At 41.3% G+C, this 20,721-nt stretch overlaps 1 protein-coding gene across 1 annotated transcript; it reads right to left on the bottom strand.

Moving 5' to 3' along the window:
* Nucleotides 1-7,774: 7,774 nt before the first annotated feature.
* On the bottom strand, nt 7,775-20,415 carry RTCB (RNA 2',3'-cyclic phosphate and 5'-OH ligase). Its single transcript, XM_020803662.3, has 12 exons — nt 20,201-20,415; nt 18,779-18,857; nt 17,544-17,611; nt 16,756-16,855; nt 15,418-15,574; nt 13,875-14,031; nt 12,498-12,657; nt 12,047-12,222; nt 10,658-10,846; nt 10,107-10,217; nt 9,261-9,380; nt 7,775-8,709 (listed from the first exon to the last, which is right to left on the bottom strand). The coding sequence occupies exons 1-12, from the start codon at nt 20,291-20,293 to the stop codon at nt 8,602-8,604; spliced, it is 1,518 nt and encodes a 505-aa protein (XP_020659321.1). The 5' UTR covers nt 20,294-20,415; the 3' UTR covers nt 7,775-8,601.
* Between the last annotated feature and the right edge of the window lie 306 nt (nt 20,416-20,721).

Raw genomic sequence — 20,721 nt, 5'->3', positions numbered from 1 at the left:
AGTGTTTGAGGACCCCTTGTCTGTTTTGTTGTGATGAGCTGCCACTGACAAAACCTGAGGTAAAACAGAAAGGGCAGACTGGCCTGCGCCCTGCAAAGAGTAGATGCCTTTTAAGTTTAAATGGAAAGTTCGTCCAGGAATCAAAAGAAAAGACAGCAACATAAGGGAGTTCTTCAGATCTTAAATAGCAGTAGTAGAAGAAAGGTTTACACAGAATTTGAGAGTTTGGGTTTCTTATCTCAGACTACAGACCAGCTTTGAATCAGTCCAAAAATTAGTCCTACTTCTCAAAATCACATAAGCAGGAGTGCTTTCCCATCTTTGCTCATTCTAGGGTCAGTGCAGTGTAGTGCATAGTGTGTCAGACTTGGATTCAGACATAGAAGACCTGGGTTCAAATTCTTACTCAGCTGTGGAAATTTACTAGAGGCTGATATCAGTAAAACAAATATCTCACATTGCTTGGAAAGCCTGTGAGGGCCACATAAGCTGGAAATGATTTGACAGCACACAAAAACAGCAAGAATGCCTCACTCAATGGGATCTCAGCAGCTGCAGTGTGGGATGTTTTGGAAATACAAAACTCTTTTATGAAGAGTAGCAGAGTTTTACATATACCTTTGTAAGAGTCTGTCTCCAAACATTCGTGCTTGGATGGCATAATATTCTCCCACAACTCCTTATATCTTTTTTTCTTACACTCTCCTCCTAATTCATGAAGGACAGAAAGATGTAACAGTCAGACATGTTGGTCCTCAGGATGTTTGAAACTTCACCATCAACACTCAGAAGCCCACCCCTCATGGCCGCTGGCAAATAACGATGGGAGTGAAGTTGTTGTCCAACAGAGCGGAGCAGAGGATAATGCTAAGAGCTGTCCATCTGGAAATACAGAGAAATTAAATAATAGTTCCTAATGTTTTTAAATTATTATTGAGAATAAAATATCCACAGTCCCTTTTGAGGAAATCTTCAGTTGTTCTATTTGAGACCAACAGTTCACTTTTTGAAGCACATACTTCACTACTGGAATAACTTTCTCACCAGAATGTGCTTTATTTTCAACTGCATTTAATTCAACCATTTCACAAATAAGAAATGTGGTGAATTTTATAATCTCAATTATGTGTGGCAGTTGTAATTTTAAGGACCAATAACACTTCTCTCTCTCTTTTTTTAAAAAAAGCTCTTTTTCATAGAAAATCATTTTATCGCCATAGAAACATTCCTGGTGGCAATTGTTGTTGCTACTGATAGTTATCAGAGAGGTTCAAATGCCTGCCTTAAAGTGGAGGACATATCCAAAGAAACAAGTCCACAAGCTTCTTGAGAAAAATCTTGTCTGATAGCCATTCATGGAAGGATTGTGGGCTTTGGCCTGAGGAGTCTACAAAAGAATGTGTTTTCAAAACACATCCACTTTGAGTTCTGACAACTTCATTTGATGTTTTCTGAAACCAGAAAACAATTGAAAATGATTTTAATCCAGTTCACGCTGTAATAGGATTGGAGTTATTTTTGCTCTGATCTCTGATCAAGGGCTTTTCAGATCCCACATCCTAGCTTGCTTGACATATACACATTTATCTAACTCTCAGATTGCATAGTCAATACCGTGGTACTGAGCTATTCTCATAGGAACAAAGAGCCTTGTAGCACCTTTTCAACTAATAGATTCATTTTAGCATGAGTGTTTGTAGCTACTATCTCCAACTTTTATGTACATATTTCCTTTGTTCTGCTGCTATTAGAATGAAATCAAATGCTTTTCTAGGGCTCTTATGTAACAATATTTTAAAGCACTCTACTATACAGTATTTCCATCACGGAATAGAAAGGATTTACAGCCAAGGTAGCCACTCCCAAATTTAACATTTCCCCACAAGACTGCACTGAAATCTTGAAGATACAGGCATCCTACATGCGAAGCAGCCCTCCCCTTTCCATGGTAACAGATTTCCAACTTGGAACCATAAGGTAAAAAAATGGATTATTGCATTGATCTCTACCCTCTTTTAACTGTTTTCTTTGCACCTGCAGATGGTAGTATTCCACCCAATGTTTCAACCCATCTTCCACAAAATGTCATGATGGGCCAAGTACATGTATGTATCACCTTCTCCATAACCTTTTCCATTTCCCCTTGGCTTTTGAGTATGTCAGTGTTGTATAAACACAACACAACTAATAATACCCTCATGCCGAGACCTAGAAACTTGGTGTGAACTGGAGCTGGGCAACCAGACTTTAAAGCCATCTCATATACAGAATATTATCCCCTTGCCACACCACTCACCTTGGGACATCTCCCTGCCTAGAGAACCCGAAGAGTATAGTAGTTCTCTTAGACTCCAGCCACTCCTCTTGAGCTCTGATAAACCTACCTCCCACTGTATTTCTATTCAGCCCATAGTTATCCCTTTTAAATTTGCATTTTCCCACCCCCATTACAATGGGCATCTTTTATGAAGATCTCTCCCTCTTTCTGCTTTTTTTCTTTTCCCATTGGTGGTAGTGATGCATTTCCTTTTGGGGGTGGTGGTATGGAAACAGCCATCTTAGGAAACAAATCTGAAGAACCAGTAGTGGTCACAGCATGGGGAATGGGTTTGACTGATCACAAGGCACCCAAGCTCCTTCTGTTCCTCTTTCCAAATAGAAATCTCTTGAGGATGAAAAGAACTGCTATGCGAACAATTATTATAGTTTTGGAATTCGAAGGCAAGCACAAAATATTTTTCGGCAGAATATAAACAATAAGCAAGTGTTTGGGTGCTTACAGTAATCCTTCATAATGATCAGTGGTAGCTTGCAGGGTGATAGTTAGAACATTCAAAATTATCACTTTCATGTTCTGCACTAGGAAGGATGAAAACTATTGCTTGTGGGTGGCAAAAGCCACGCAGTAACATTGTTGTGGTCTAGCTAGGAATGCTACTGGCCATAGAAATCTGTCATCCACCATTAATATCTGGGACCACCTGCAAGCACAGAAATAAAATAGATTTGGAGAAATAGTTGAGTCTTGACCTTAGCACACTTGGGCCAGTATCCTATTCCATGCCAAAAAGCATGTACGTATTTTCATGCTGCGGTAGGCTGATGTCACATGATTGAGCAACCAGTCCCACAACCAGATCGTGCTGAGGCATGCAAAGGGAGCCTGCTGGGATTGAGGTGATGGATTCACGCTTAGGTGATCACCCTTCTTGGATTACAATAACAAGGAAGGACAGTGGACTGGATAAGGAGCCTGTGCCAAGCTAGATAGAACAGATCTTAACACCATTACCTGCTACTGTCGCTTGTAGGGGAGCCAAGTGGAGTCTAAATAAACTGCTGTGGTTGTCTAGGTCTCCAAGTGAAGAAAGAAATTTCAGGGTGAATAAAATTAGAGGAGACCAAAATTTGATTCTTGTGTATTGTAAAGGTAAAGGTAAATGTTCCCCTTGACATTGTTAGTCCAGTGGTGTCTGACTCTAGAGGGGCAGTGCTCATCCTGTTTTTCAAGCCGTAGAGCCAGCGCTTGTCCGAAGACAATTTCTGTTGTCACGTGGCTAGCGTGACTAGGGAACGCTGTTTTAACTTCCCACCGAGGTGGTATCTATTTATCTACTCACATTTGCATGCTTTTGAATTGCTAGGTTGGCGAGGAGCTGGGGCAAAGCGACGGAAGCTCACTCCGTCGCGTGGATTCGATCTTACGACTGCTGGCCTTCTGACCCTGCAGCACAGAGGCTTCTGCGGGTTAGTCCGCAGCGGCACCACGTCCCTCGCAGCGCCACTGGCTTTAAAACAGAGGTGGACAAAAAGCAGACTGCAGCTGGAATCCAGCTCCCAATGTGACCCAAACAGGGCACTCCTGGCCCCTAACATTTCTCACATATACCCGAGCCTTTTTAGTTAAGAATTATTGTGCCCTATAGGGGATGTGGAAGACAGTATTGTCATGCTTTGGGCTCCCCGCATCTCTGTCTCTATGCTTCCAATTACATTTAAATCATGTTTGCCACTTAGCGGCTTTTCTGGTAATAAAACAAAACAATTATTTTGGTGGTGGGCGGCGCATGGAGCCGAGTGCAGCTCTCCACAGTTCAGGGATAGGTGCGTGAGACTCTCTTGCTTATTCCTCATGTAAAGCTTAGAGAGCCATCTTGCTCTCAGGTGGCACTGGGATTCTGAGGCCTTTTTATACGAGCTGTGCTTGTGTTATGTCAGGGCACCAAAATCCCAAGAGTACTAGCAGGGAATTGGGGAGAGAGCAGGTGAATGCACCTGCTTGGTCCATCGTGTCATTTGGAGCAAAGCAGGAACTTAAACATTACCATTTTAACCTGCATGCCTTCCAGTTATATCATCTTTTGCAGCAGTGGGACAGCGTCTTCTGATGGGGTTTAGAAGCTCCCTGTGGACTGTCAGCAAGCTTTCTATAAGTCCCAGCATCTTGGGGGAAATTTCCTCACAAGTTCTTAAGTGCTTTAGATAAGGCAGTGCAGGATATGAGACCCAGCAGGAATGACAACAGCCTAGGCACATTTTGCTGCCTACCCATACACAGGGTTTTTTTTTCTTTCTAGATTTCACTCGCCATACAGGTCAAAATCCTTTTGTTATTTTTCTGCACAGAAACAAATCTTGACTAATTGAGGAGGTTCTGGACACAGGGCTAGTTCATCAATTTCTGTTGCCCACGGGGGGGGGGGAGGAGATTCTGCCCATTATATAGTCAGATTCTGGACCTATTTATTCAGGTTGCCCTTGAGCACGTTTTAAAAACCAGGGTCTGACCCCAACCCTTGCCTGCCCTCCCTCTGTCATATCACAAGGGCCTGTCTCCTTGTTACATGTTCTGGTCCAGACCCTGGGACTCTCAGAAGCCCAACTGACCATGCTGGTTGGTGGGGGCTTCTGTGAGATAACACTTGCTTTGCCTGCAAAGCACAACTTCCAGTATTAATCAGATTACCTTTTAAGCAGTCTTCCAGATGTGTTTGACTACAACCACAGCATGGCCTTATTGGCTGGAGTGAGGGAAATTTTGCTCAAACAAGTCTGAAAATTGCCAGACTGGGAAAAATACCTACAGAGTATCATAAAGAAGGGTAAGCAGACTTGCTCGTAGGAGATAGAAGAACAAACAGAAATACTTCCTTTTAAAGAACTGAGATTGTGTCCCCTATATGTGTTTCTTCTTAAGGGATGTAGACTTCACACAGCATGCCTGCATTTGGTTTTTAAGAAAACATTTTTGTAATTTCTTCCCCTATTGCCCATTTTCACATTACAAAAACAATTCCATTTGAATTTTCTTGAAATTTCTTATAGCTGCATCTTAAGAGTGATATTCAAAACGTGTGAGCCATACTAGATTTTCCCCAAGTCCTCCAATGAATTAGGATTTTAGTAATCTTTAATACCTGGCTTGGCTGTGCTGCAGTTGACCAATGGAATTTTTAAGCTCTGTGGATTATATCCACAAAGGACAAAAAGAAAAGCACCAGCTACAAAGAGGCTTCCTCTATGCAACTGAAGACTTCTGCCTAAAGCTATACACACATGTTGACACATGCTTCAGGGAGGCAGCTGCTTTGAAGGGAGTGGGGAGCTAGTTAATTCTGTTTATGTTGTAAAAGAACAAAGATATGGCACGGCTGCTTGTGCCCAGGAATAAGGGGCTGCCCCTGCAAGGATGTATTTGACTACAACCACAAAACAGGAGCACAGCAGGACCACCAGCTGAGGGGCAGGTAGCCTGCAGCTCGAGGCAGGATAACCTGGCTCATAGGCAATTCCTTTCTTTAGCAAGGGGCACAAGAAGGAACTGAGCACAGTGGATGCAGCAGAACTCCGTATTCTCCCATTTCACAAATACAAACTTGAGATCATCCATGGAATTTGATGAGAAGATTCATAAAACACTCTTTACTCCAAATGTATGCCTGCCGGGAGACTCCTGGGTTAGCCTTTCTAACTCCCAGTGGTTTAACAGCAACAAAAGAACTGTCCTTTAGACATTTAGCTGGATTCTATAGTCTGTAGCAATTCAGATGTTGACTTGTCTTGCAGGATTTGGCCCATAAGCTGCCATTTTGCATCTGGTTTGGACCCTGCCTAAGCCATAATTTATACCTGGGTCTGAGGATGGGCTTTGTGTTTCTAGCTACTGCTTCTTGCAACAAAGTAGTCATAATAATAAATGCGACCTACCTACGCCATTATCTAATTTATAAACTCATTAAAAAAAATCAGAAGATCAACCTGTAAATGAACATCACAAATATTATATTCACCTCCTAACAGGAGTGCTTAAGTTTATCACTATCTGTTGTTCTTCCAGCTATGCTGCAGAAATAAGTCACTTTATCACTCCTCCCCCAACACTTTCCCACATTTTTAAACTTCAGGGACCTCCTGGAGGCCTTCCAACCTGGAAAAAATTGGCTCTGGGGTAACATGCAACCCACAGGACACATGATATCCACCTCTGATGTAAATAACGCAACACAGTTAGAAAAGCACCAGTTTGGGGAAACCTCAGTTGGGCGGAATACAGAGAGTTTCACTGCACAGTTTGCAGCCCTACAACATGAGCCCTTCTATCAATTAGCAGGCCACTGCGTTTGGCAGTTTTTGCATTTGTATAGACAATAAAGAACAGGGAAACTCTCAACTTAAAATCTCAATGAATTGTTCATGCCAACAAGAAAGAGAAGAGGTGGAGAGATTCATCTCATAGGAGTCATGCTGGTGGCCTGAAAGGCAAAGATTTTATATAGCCTTTGCAAAAGGTTTTGCAGTGTTTTTTTATGGCCTTTGTTTCAACAATATTACTTTTTAATAAGCTTTTTCAGAAGTCCAAAGCGCTATTGACATTAGCCAGCATTAACTAAGCAATCTTTCCCAAAAGGAAATACAGTGGTGCCCCGTATAGCGAGGGGTAATCTGTTCCGGATTAACCCTCGCTATACGGAATCATCGCTAAACGGGTAGGGGAAAGGTATTGGAACGCATTAAACTTCGTTTAATGCGTTCCAATACCTTCGTTACTTACCCGTTCAGCGAGGATTCCAGGTGCCGGCAGCCATTTTCGCGCCTTCGCTAAGCGAGGGCAGGGCGCGAAAACGGCTGCCGGCAGCCATTTCCGGGCTTCCGGCGGCCATTTTGGAACCGCTGATCAGCTGTTCGGCGGCTCCAAAATGGCCGCCACAATACCCGATCTTCGCAATGCGGGTTTTCCCCATTGCGAAGAGCGGGTATGTTTCCGTATAGCGATCCCGAAAAAGGGATCGCTATACGGAAACATCGCTATACGGTGCACTCGTTAAGCGAGGCACCACTGTATAGTAATAAAGACTTGGATTGCATTTTTTTATCAGGCAGCTTGTTTCAAGTTCTCCTATGCAAGCCTAGAGCTTCTGCATTTCTCTGGAAGTTTACCTTTATTTAGATGCCCTCTAGTGATGGCACTTTGATTTACAGAGTTTGCAAGAAAAAGCATTAACTGAGGACAATGCAATGCATTTATATAGCAAGACACGGCCCACTGAATTAAATAGAACTTATTCCCAGCTACATGAGCTAAGGATTGCAATCTCAGACAAGAAAGATGCAAGGAGAAGTAAGATGCAAAGCTTTGGGTCAATCATGCTTGCAAAGTGGTGGCAACAATGCAGGGATTGTCATGGTATTCAAGCACAACATTCAGCTTCAGTTTTTTTGCATGCAAGCATATATTTCCTTTAATAGAAAGGTAAATAAGGACACTTGGCCATGATTTTCTTGCATCTGTCATTTTATTTGGAAACTTCAAAACCTCTGCTCCAGAGGGCCTAATCCTTTTCAGGTGACGTACTGTGTACTTTAATGCAAAATAAAAAGAAGAGCACCAGGGCTCTTGACATTGCTATAACCAGCCCTCTTAGGAGAACTTCCAGTGGACTCCACTGCCTTCTGATGTCCTTTGGCATTATTTTTTGTCCTTGAACATCTGCTCATGCATATTGAGCATATGCCTACGAACATTAGCTACAAGGAGCAGAACATTTTTCAACTTCTTGAGGGGGACATAGTAGGTCTTGCTTTTCCCTTTAAGCATTCACTTTGAGAGAACAAAACATGGAAACTGAAGCTTCTACCACAGAGAATAAGACGTGCACAAAATCATATATTCCTATTATATCCTCAGTCATATAACTGCAAAAACAGTTGAAACCAAAGACAACCAATTAAGAATTTCTCTGAACTAAATCATCTGTATTTGATCCACATCACCCTAAGCCTTCTTGCAGACTGATGGCTATCTTATTAAAGTTAGTCAGAAACTAACTGTGGAGAGGAGAGAGAGCAGTCCACTGGGATGCAATTAGATTCCTGATAGCAGAAAAAAACCATATTCAGAAGTGTGTGTGAAATCAGGAAGTCAGTATATCTTGGCTTATCTTTCCTACCAAAAACAGAAGTGTTTTTTCTTCTTCTTCTTTCCAAGAAAGAGTTTGCCAGTCTGCATTCTCCATATAGATTAGAAACAAGGTCACCAAGCACTCTGGGTCAGAGGAGGTCTTGGGCAAGGACCGTGCTGGCCAATTTTAGTTAAAGGCTTTGCTAGCCTTTGATTACTGCAATGGGTCTCAATTTAATTGCTTTCTTGCTGATGCCAGCTGCATGGCAGGTGTTAACCACATCTGTCACATTCTTGTAAGATTCAGGTGCCTAGAATAAATGACATGTAAAAAATGGAGAGTTAACAGTACACCTTGCGGGTTTTTTTATGTTACTGGTATCAGTAATGATAAAACAATGATTTTTCCATTTCATAAAATTTTAAAAAGGCACTAAAACAACTTATAGTACACATAGATGCTAAAACCAAACAGAGCCTTGGATGATTAAGATGATATTTAAAACAAAACACCTTTTACCTTAGTGGCTGGATTTTAATCTAAACAAAAAGCACTCAGACCTTTTTATTAAGGATCTAGTAATCTCAAGTAAAGTCGTGAAATGTGCTCTTAAAAAGAAATGGCTTCCTTTGCTTTCAAAAAGCAGAAAGATTTGAGTCAAGATAAATAAAACATTACAATCTGGGAACATTTAAACTATAAAATAAAGTCGTTGTACTGAAAGGTGCTTCAATAATAATAATAATAATAATAATAATAATAATAATAATAATAATAATAATAATAATAATAATAATAAACAACCAACAAAAATCACACCAGAACTAAATCCTCCAAAAACCAATTTGTCAACTAACTTACTTCTTCCATGACCAGTTTAGGGGAAGCAACACGGATTGCAATCCCCATGTCTGCCAATTTGTCCAATACATCCTGGAAATCCAAGTTGCGACGAGATTTAGCACGGGACAACGCACGGCCCTACAGGACAACATTACCAGTCACTCCTGAAGTTGTCAATATCACATACTGAAGCAAGCATTGGTGAGAAACTTAAACCAAATGTCAGTTATATGCTTTGGATACTTTCAAACCTGCACTGTATTTCTATTCAAGTTTTTCTTAGCACCCTCCACAGCTACTTCTATATTCTTGGCTCCTTCATCTATTAACTGAGACCAAAGCTGTCAGAGATGAGCCCTCCTTTTCTGTGATCCCAATAAGACCAAAGTATTCCCCTCAGGAAAAGCTAATCTTTCTTTGGTCACAGAGGTAGCCAGTTTTTCAATGTTAGAGCTCCTATACTTTTACCAGACATGCAGATGTTCATGTATGTATTAAACTATTTGGAAAGGTATAAAAGTGTTTCTAATATGTAAAAGGTTGACTATTTCTTCTGTAGCATATGAGATTATTTTGTTACATCCTGCACTGTTCTCAATTCAGTTAGACAAAGGAAGGGTTACAAGCAATTTAAAGGAAGTTGTTAAGCTGCCTAGAGTGGTCATAATGACCAGATAGGCGGGATATAAATAGAATAAATAAATAAATATAGTTCAATGCATATAGAGAGATCAAATGGGGTATATTTAGACAGTTACTAATGCAAATATTGTATATTCTGATATTACTGGCATATCACCAAGCCTTACAGAACTGAAAAGGGAGCACACCAATTAGAGAGACCCATATTGCTTTGCTACTTACTGCTCCATGACATGTAGTTCCAAATGTTTCACTCATGCCTTGCTCTGTGCCAGTAAGGACATAACTGCAAGTCCCCATTGTTCCTCCAATCAATACTGGTTGTCCAGTTAGCTGCAGACAAATGTAACAGAGTTGCCAAGTCAAGAGTCAAGCCTATATACTGCTCAGCAAGGAGCACTACTGATTTTCATAAATCTCTCCAAGATCCGCTTCCCATTAGTAAAACAAAGAAGTCTGTGGCAAATAGACAATCTGCAGAATTTTAATATGTCTGGAAACTTCAGCAAAGCACATAAGTACTAGAGTGCCAGTGACCAACAAGTGTATTTAAAGGTAATACACTTGTAATAGTAGCTGGAAAGTTGTGCAAGCACCCATTAATGTGTGAAAAAAAATCAGACTGGTATGTGTGCATGGACACATGTACACAGAGACAACTGTAGAAACAGCAAAATAACTGAAGCAAAAAAACAAACACTTGGGTGAGGAATTAAAAGGTGTGATTTCCTACAATGGCAGGTAGTAAGAGTAAAATTATAACAAAATCCTACTTGGTAATCAACAGCAATGAGGGGGTGGTGAGGAGGGAAAGCTCGGGTTGATCCTTTCCGATGCACAAGCAAAGTCCGTTCTTTTCCGTCTACCACATGCTGTTCCACTTTGGCGATGTTGTGAGACACATCATAGATCACATGCATATCCAGATCATCAGGGGTAGTGTTGTAGACTTTGGCAAATGCCTGCAAGACATAATATAGTGGTGAAGTGACAAAAATATGAGAGTTTGATACATCTGGGATTGGTGGGACAATAGGGCCCGAGTTGCTCCTGGAAGCTGCATTTTAGCCACATAAATGGTATCTGCAACCCTTCCATTAATATTTTGTTTTGCTTCAGATTCCCTGCAGTTCAAAAATGCATTTTAATACAGTGGTACCTCACAAGACGACAACCCTGCTAAACGACGAATCTGCATAACGATGACTTTTTTCGATCACTATAACAATTCGCAAAACAGTCATTCCAATGGGAGATTTTCGCTGGACGCTGATTAGGTCCGTGCTTCGCGAACCATTTGTTCGCAAGACAACGATTTTTACAGCTGATCATCGGCTTCACAAAATGGCTGCCCTATGTTTTCCAGACCAATGCTTCGCAGGCCAGCCATTTTTATAGCTGATCGGCGCTCGCAAAATGGCTTCCCTATGGACGATCTTCGCTGGACGATGAGGTATTTTCCCCATTGGAACACATTGAACTGGCTTTCAATGCATTCCAATGGGGAAACAGATTTCGCATGACGACAATGGGATGGATTATCGTCGTCATGCGTGGCACCACTGTACTTTGTCTTGAATACTTGTTATTTACGTTTACTGCCTATGAATACAATATACACCTTTTAATACAATACACACTTTGATTACAGCCCACTTTGCATAGGGGTGAGAGGCGAAATCATCACTACATTACTAAATCTGGGAATTGAAGGAAAGCTGCTCCCTGTAACATCCTCACATTGTTCTAATTCTATTGAACTTTCCAGCAGAAAGTCTCTTGAAAAGAGAGGCAATGTCTTCTGAATGGGGCCCTGCCAAATTCATACACACTAACTGTGAGCAGAAGTTTGGGGCACAGCATCACCAAACTATGTACCACCAGGGCAGCCTTCTCTGCTGTGAAACAACTGCAAGCCTGAAGTCAAAAGAAAACAATACTTCCGAACAACATACCCACTGGAGGAAAGACCACGGTATGGCCCAACCTCCCTCTTTAAAGGCAAAGTAACTAAATGCAATCACACCACAAAGAGTTCCAAGTATACCAAAACCAATAGTATTGAGACCAATGGTTAAAATTCTATAATCACTTAATATGAACCTCCAGCAGCCCCATCTTAAAGAGACAGAAGCATACAGGCCAACATAGTTTTTTTGTACCTGTCTTGTGAGGAAAGTCATGGAGGAACGATTGACCCATGCATAGTTTCCAGCTGCCGCCATCCCTTTCAAGTAATCTTGACCCTCCTGAGAAGCAATCCTGGCACATGCCAGCTGGCGGTCATTTACAATGATCTTATCCCGTTTCATGGCTTTCTCCATAGCCACCAGGGCATCTGCGAGGGGGGAAAGGACCAAATTTGTCAAATCCAGTTCAGGCTCTTCTGATGCTAATCTGTATCAGCAGGCCCAGAAACTAAAGATATCTGAAAATTCACCACATGTGGTATAGTAAAACCACCATTACCCTGTTGATATTTGCAAACAAAGAACTGACAACTGAAATTTCCTGTTCCATGTCCAGGGCAAAAACGAACACAAAGCAACATTTCAAAATTTTGCATTAAAATAAACAAACATGAAGCAGAAAAAACAAGAGCCAAGAGTATACCTGTTGCTACTTGGTGGCCAAGGCCTCTGCTACCGCTGTGGATCATCACACACACTTGCCCTTTATGATCTATGCCCATTTTCCGGGCAGCATACTCATTATAAATATCATCAACAACCTGGATCTCAGCATAATGGTTTCCTGCTCCCAAAGTCCCCAGCTGTCAAAGAGAGAGAGAAAAAAGATCTTAGCCATAAACTGAGCAGGATTTGAAAGGAAAAAATAAAAATAAAAGAATCTTGGATGCCCTTAAAAAGGCTGATGTAATGCTCTCCCGCTCTGTACACTGTTCACTGGTGAAGTGGAAGAAGAACATGAAGGAGTGGAGCTCCCGGAATTTTTTAAAGAGCAGAAGCAATAATGTCATGTGTTAGAATCCTGACAAACCTCTTGCACTGGTAAGTGCCTATGGTGACAAAAATGCTTCAGTTACAGAAGTAGATGCACAACTAAAATCATTTTTGAATTCTTGCTGGGGAAATATGTGTGTGTGGGCTCTCCTAATGATCTCCTACTCTTCAGAATGTACTACTATAATGCTGATATTGCTATAGGAGATAATACAGCTCGTAGCAAAGAATTTGGGAAAAGCTTGATGTCTGCCTGCAATGAAGAGTAACTGTTTCAGCTTACAGCTAATAAGAGTATGTTTCCTTATTGCATCACAATAAAGAACTATGCAGCCTAACACTCATCTTCAATTGTAGCTAGTCAGATACCTGTGGAAAATTCAAAACAGTATATTAGGGAGGCGATCTCTCTTTGCAAGATACAGGTAAAGGTTAGTCACTTGTTTTTCCTTCAAAGGTCTAAGCATATTTGAAGGCTCTTAGACCTTTTTTTGCAAAGCAGTGTGCAAAAACAAAAGGAGAAATTTTAAAACAATACTGTAAAGAAGTACACCAGCAATGAAAATATTTACCACAGTGGCTGACTAATAAAAAGATTAAGCCATAAACACAACAGAATAAAATCCCATCTAACCAAAGGCAGACAGAAATAAAAGGTAACAGGAAAGGGCTGAATGTGTGTTCTGAGGGAGAGAACTCCACAAGGAAGAACCTACTGTGAAAAGATCCTACTGCCTCTGTATGTGGAGGTTTGATGTTTAGCCATTTTCCTCCATGAAGAAGTTCAGATCCCCTTCTAAACCATCTAATTAACCACATTGTGGCAATTAATTCTGTAAGTTAAATGTGTATCACATAAAGATCTTGCTTTCAGTGTGCTAACAAAGAAGTGCACCACAGCTTTTCTGCTTTCAGGAAATTTGCTAATACTACTTCAAGAGAAGAAATGGGTGGATCAGCACGTCTTTATTTTTATGAGAATCAAAGTGCTAATCCAGCATTGTTATCAGGAAACCAAGCACTGTACCTGAGGCAACCCCCTTTTCTTTGCCCTTGCGGAGACTTTATTTGGATCGGCTTGCAGCATCCTCCCATATTCCTCACAGTGTTCTTTATCCTCAGCCCAGGCATAGCCTTCTCGCAGGGACCAGTCTACCCCCATTTCCAGAGCCTCTTCCAAGTCCCTGGGATGGGGAGGGGAAAAGACAGAAACAGCCACTTCCATTAAGGATACAAAAGACAAGGCACAGTCTGGAATATGGCAATGGTGCGGCTAAAAAATATTGCAAATAAATAAATAAATAAATAAATAAATAAATAAATAAATAAATAAATAAATAAATAAATAAATAAATAAATAAATAAATAAATAAATAAATAAATAAATAAATAAATAAATAAATAAATAAATAAATAAATAAATGATACTGCTCAGTTTTGACAAACAACTATTGGAATAGAATGGGCAATAATATTGACAAGAACATTTCTTTTGAACTGTTTCTACGGAAGAGATTTCTAGCCCTTGCTGTTTTCAAATTAGGCAGCATGTCCTCAACCCCCCTTGACTCTTGCACAAAATATTAATTTTAGAAACTCTCCCTGCATTTCCCAATCACTGGTAAGGAACAACAGTGAAGCAAGTGTTTAAATGGCTGGCAAGTATAGGGCCGATTTCTGGAGGAGGAAGGAAGTGGGAGAAAACAGGCAAGGCTATGCCTGAGAGCAAGAATACACATTTATACAAGGTTGCACATCTGAGAGAGATTAGACTGGGCTGTTCTGCACTACTGTATTAACTAAGCCCCACTGGAGAATATTCTCCCAGGTTCACTGACATATAGTTCTTCTGCCTCCCATAAGCATGAAATAAATGAGCCATCAGCTACCCTCTATGCTTATTCTAAGGTGGCAGAGACATGCTTATTATGTTTCCCAATCACTTTTTGGTACACAAAAATGTTGAGCGATGGCAGGGTAGTGTACCTGAGAACTGAGCAATTAACATCACCAGCACTTTGACCAGTAAAGGTAGGTGGCTAAAAAGTGAGTCCCAGCAGCAAGAGTACTTACTGTTCAGGACTTTAGAAGGGAAGCTTAAGTTATGAAGGTCAGTAGCTATGCTCCTATCATCCTTTCTTGCATCAATGTACCACTATCTTTTTATTACTGGCATCTGATAACTCTATCTTGTCAAAGATCAAGGAAGTAATTAATGCTTTGAATTGCATGGGCAAGTTTTTAACAACTACACTGTCATTTCTCTGCCAACATCTCAAGCAGAAGCACCTTTTTACACCAATTAAGCATGTATAACAAAAATAAGAAAAAAAATTTAAAACACAATATTGTAGCAACTTATTAATAGATTAGCCAGAATCCTGTTGTTTATATACACTTATATTCCTCCTTGTGCATCTCATTAACTAGTGACAGTTTACTACTGTACTTGGATTTATGCAACTATGTTTGTCTCTATATATAAGAAACAGGCTCTGGTCATTAAATTAAGCAGACATTGTTTCCAGACATGGAGGAGCTGATGAAGAAACCAGGCAGATCATTCTTACTTGGCATTCATGGGGATGACACCCTTGGATCCCACACCAACAGGAATGTGGTCAAACATGGACTGAGCAAGCTGCTCTTTCACTGGCTGGACATCACTCTCATCAAGGTTGGTACGGAGCAACCGTACACCACAGTTGATATCAAATCCTACACCACCTATGTGAGTAGATACAACACAAATCCCATCTAAATATGACACATGGATGTTTGCTGGTAATATGAACACAAAACAGGCTGCTGGCAATATGAACACAGAACAGCTGAGAGCTACAACAGTTATGACTCATTCAGATGTCAGATCTTCCTTAGCTGAAAAAGTAAAAAGATAATTCCACCACCTGTGCCAGCTGAAATGAAATGGAGCCCAATTGCTCCATACTAGACAATAAAGAAATGCAGCACTTTCAGAATATTTTGATTCAGAGCAAGAGTATGCATTTTGTCAAAAGTTCAAGCAATGCTCTAAATATCTCACTAGCATATACATGTCTGAGAATGTACTGGCTGAAATCCAGCAGTGAGCTGCAATTAGTCACCACTGCCTAGAAACTATTGATAAACTATTTGTGATCTATTTGCAATGTCCATGTACTGTATCTAGGACTATACATCCTTCAGTCTCGAGAGCCTTTGGTAGTGTTCTGAATAGGGACTTGGAACAGTGTCTAGTGTGGCTGAGAAGGCCAATTCGAGAGTGACAATTCCTTCTACACTGAATACAAATATAATCTGTCCCCCGTCCAGCTCCCTGATTTTGCTGCTTTCGGGACTGCCTCTTTGCCTCGGCCTGCTGGACAAGGGTCTCTTCAAAATGGGAGAGGCCATGACACACCGCCTGCCTCCAGGCCGAACGCTCAGATGGTTTTCCATCTGTTGAGGTCCATTCCTATGGCCTTCAGATCCCGCTTGCAGATATCAGTGTAACGCAGCTGTGATCTCCCTCTGGGGCGATTTCCCTGTGCTAATTCTCCATACAGGAGATCTTTTGGAATTCGACTGTCAGCCATTCTCACGACATGCCCAAGCCAGCACAGACATCGCTGTTTCAGTAATGTATACATGCTAAAAATTCCAGCTCATTTTAGGACTACTCTATTTGGAACTTTGTCCTGCCAGGTGATACCAAAAATGTGTCAGAGACAACGCATATAGAACGTGTTCAGCTTCCTCTCCTGCCATGCACAAAGGGTCCAGGACTCACTGCAGTACATCTAAATACAAAATTCAGAGCAAATACATTTTCATTTTGCATCTGGTTTGGACAAACTGCATAGATTTGGAAGCTGCCTATGAACACCCCATCCCATGCACACATATTACATTTAAACTACTTGTACCTGGTGAAACCACTGCTTCAGGGTCACTCATGTCAAAAGCAGCCATGTTACCAATGGCAAACCCATAGCCAGAATGGACATCAGGAAGACCTATAGATCTCTGAAATACATTTTGCAAAAGAAAGAAATACAGCCAGTTTTATAATGGGAATGTATGAGGTGTCTAAGTCCCTAAGAATTCAGGTCTCTTATCAGACTATCACACAAGCAGTGCAGTGTAAAACAAAACTTTAGGTTTCTAATTAATACATTAGGAGAGACATGAAAGTAAATGTGGAGATGTAGACACCAGTTAGAACAAACTGCTGGCAGTTACATAGAATTATTTTTCAGATGTTACCTCCAAATAACTGTATTACCAGCTTTTAAAGCAATCATCAACATTTGTACCTACTTTATTTCTATTTTCCTGCATCCTTCTCCCACCCAAGTATGTGTATAAACATCTAACATATGAGGCAGCACTATACAGATATGATAAACTGTGCTACACTTCATAAAAGTTTACATCACATAAATTTTGTCAGTCTTCTTGGTGCCAACAGATTTTTTGTTATTTCACAAACTAATGGTGAATGTAGACTTTCGGTATCTATCTTGGCCTGGACTGAGTTTGCATGTCATGAAACTGTCACATTGTTGTCCAATTTTTAGAAGAACAGAAGTTTGTTAAAGCAAATGAAACACATATGCTTTGCTACAATAAGGATCCAAGTGTGCAAACTCTTTCTGTGGTGCTTTCTGCTTCGAATGGATCTCAGGACCAGTCCACTAAAGGAGTTACTTACATGGATAATTCCAGGAAGTGCAGCAACATTTCCAATTTGCTTCATGGCTGGTAAAAAGCCACCAACGCCTGAAAAAGACAGATGATGGCAAAGTTATTGCCTATTTCTACAAAACTGTGTTTGATGGTAACATCCTGAGGATATTGTAGCACAATCTTATAAATTTATTCCGAGAAAGAACCCACTTGTTCAGATATACTCTACAGATGGCTGCACAAAATTATATTTACTTTCTGATAAATCAGGTGGGCAACTTGCAGCCCTCTAGATGTTGTGGAATGGAAAGGTCCATGATATCCCACCTTTTTCTATGCTGGTTAGGGCTGAAGGAAACTGCATTATAGCAACATCTGGAGGAGTCTATGTTGTATAGGATCTAAATCACAGATGGACATCTGTGTCACAAATACTAAAAATGTCAGGCATCAAGTGAGGTATGACCAAAAAAATGTACAGGACAAAGCTAAGATTAACAGATGTGTGGCTTTGTTTCTGTCCAATTAAACTCTCCTTGACATTCCAGAAATAATTGGTATAACTTAAGTAAGAGAATCATGCACCATATTTTGTTTTCTGATTGAAAATCTACTATGCTTCAATAACTATGTTCTTCCATGATATTCTTAAAAAAGTCTTGAGATTCCATTATATCATTATATCATGAGAAACAGCATGTTGAGAGCAGACAGAATACTTACTCACAAGCCCTAAATATTTCTTATTGAGTAAAATTCCCTTTGTGTTTCCTGAACATATAAGGAACCCTGAACTCCAATTGTATTAAAAGGTTGCCCTTGACATTTTTAGTCCAGTCGTGTCCGACTCTAGGGGGCGGTGCTTATCCCGTTTTCAAGCCACAGAGCCAGCGCTTGTCCGAAGACAGTTTCCGTTGTCACGTGGCCAGCGTGACTAGGGAACACCATTTTACCTTCCCATGGAGGTGGTGCCTATTTATCTACTCGCATTTACATGCTTTTGAACTGCTAGGTCGGCAGAAGCTGGGACAAGCGACGGGAGCTCACTCCGTCACGTGGATTCAATCTTACAACTGCTGGTCTTCTGACCTTGCAGCACAGGCTTCTGCGGTTTAGCCCGCAGCGCCACCACATCCCAATTGTATTAGCTGAACATATAAACTAAGTAGGGTTCAAATGAGATGCAAGTTGGATTGGAATTAGGGTTCTAGGCATAAGAGAAATGAGGAAAACTGGGCAATCGAAAGAGGACACACATACCTCCACCTCGGCATGCATTCCTTAACTCTTCAAACATTAACTTCTCCAAGGGATCATTCACGTAGAATACCCCCTCCACCTTGAGAAAGAAAGGAGGATAAAAGGTCATGTATAGTGAAAGCAACACTTAGAAAACAGTTATATTAGGAATCAAGGCTTATTTAGTTGTGCCAATTTTCAGAAGTCCTTCCCCATAATGCTTGAGCAAGCAACTTTCTCCGGTACTCCCTGCTGCTGGATCAATATGAAGCTGCTATTATGTTGTTGAATTACTGCAGCAGAAGCCATTTCATTTGGGGCAACGGGAGGAAGGGGCTACATGCAACCCATGTCTACTGAAAAGGTTTAGGTAGCGTAAAATTAGAAAGCTAATAAAACTTCAGAGGTTAACTTCCAATTACACCCATTCTGAATACCTTGAATTATGGAACAGAATATATATTTTGCCCCACACATGGCATCTTGTACTATAATTCCATAGATAGCTCTAGTCCTGGTTAATAAGCTTCAGTCAGAGTTCAATTGGGAGAAGAACTGTAAACTGGTTTTTGTGCCATCCAGCAAAATGGTGACATCACAAATTCTGGTACTGGTATTGTTGTTGGGTCCTACACACTACCATGCTATTTCCCCTTTTACTTAAGGAATGCATGATTCTACATAATACAACCATGAAAACAACTAAATCTAATAAAATAAAATAAAATAATAAATAAAACAAATAAGGTACTGAGCACATGCTAATTATAGCCAAACAAAACTGTGCATTTTTTATCTATCTATCTATCTATCTGTCTGTCTGTCTGTCTGTCTGTCTTATTAGACTTATATACCGCCCATCTAGAACATGTCTACTCTGGGCGGTTTACACAAAATAAGTTCAGCAAACTTGCCCCCTGTACGGAATTTGGAGGCTCACATACAGTCTCTTTCCTGTCCTCACCGGCTCTACCGTTGCCATGAGATACAGCCTCTCTTTTCATTCCCTCAATCACTCCAGTAATGCCTGGGAAGTAACCGGTTGTAAACATGGCTGTTCTGATGAGACACATATGGCTGTTTATGAAACCCTGGCTGCATACTGTTATGAAACGTGTGGAAATGTACAGAACCAGCTGGTCCTTCATCCCAGGAAAAATTCTACAAGGAAAAAAACTGGTGGGAGGACACAAGACGCGCGTGAAAAGAACGGCAGAAAATATATATTCAGAAGCCGGAAACTGCAGAATAAACCAAACTCAACAACGTGGCATGAGAGAAGCCGCTCCCTTCCCCCCATTCCCCCACCCGTGCGTGGAGCTGCTGCTGCTGCTGCTGCTCGTGAGGGACTGGCACTCTGCACATGCTTAAGAGAAGCGTGATTCCCCGCATGGCCGCCCTTGGGAACTGAAGGCTCAGGTTCAACGCGCACGTATCACTCACGTTCATGTTGGGGACGAAGCCCTTCTTGATCCGCCAGCAGTTCTTGTCAATTTTGTCCAGGTACTGGAGCTCGTCATTATAGCTTCGGCTCATGGCGGCGGCGGCGGCGGCAACACCGAGAGGGACCCGGTCCTTCTGGCCGACTCCCTGCCACAAAGTGCAGAGCCACGCTCCCTCCCGGCCGACGACGAAGAACCACTGCGCAGTCTCCCTGAAGGAAGGCCACTGGCGGAAAATTCCTAGACCGTCTAACTACGAGGTTCTACGGCGCCCACAGAGGGTCAAACTTCCTCCAGTACGCCTCTTTATTTCTCTGGCGCTACCTCGCCGCCTTCCCTTGGTGAAGGGCGACGTCTGTGTCGAAGCGCCAACCAGTGGTTGAATAAGGAAGGGTGCGGAATAGGGCTAGCGTGGAGTAGGATGATATTAGGAAGGTGGTGCTGAAATAGCAGTGATTCAAAGAGAGCTTTTAATTCGGGCCACCATCTTATTAAAGAAGTGATTGTTGATTGATTGATTCT

The sequence above is a fragment of the Pogona vitticeps genome, chromosome 5, assembly GCF_051106095.1.
Source record: "Pogona vitticeps strain Pit_001003342236 chromosome 5, PviZW2.1, whole genome shotgun sequence".
Lineage (NCBI taxonomy): Eukaryota > Metazoa > Chordata > Lepidosauria > Squamata > Agamidae > Pogona > Pogona vitticeps.
The sequence above is the reverse complement of the archived record's forward strand: the minus strand, read 5'-3'. Positions and strand labels throughout refer to the sequence as shown.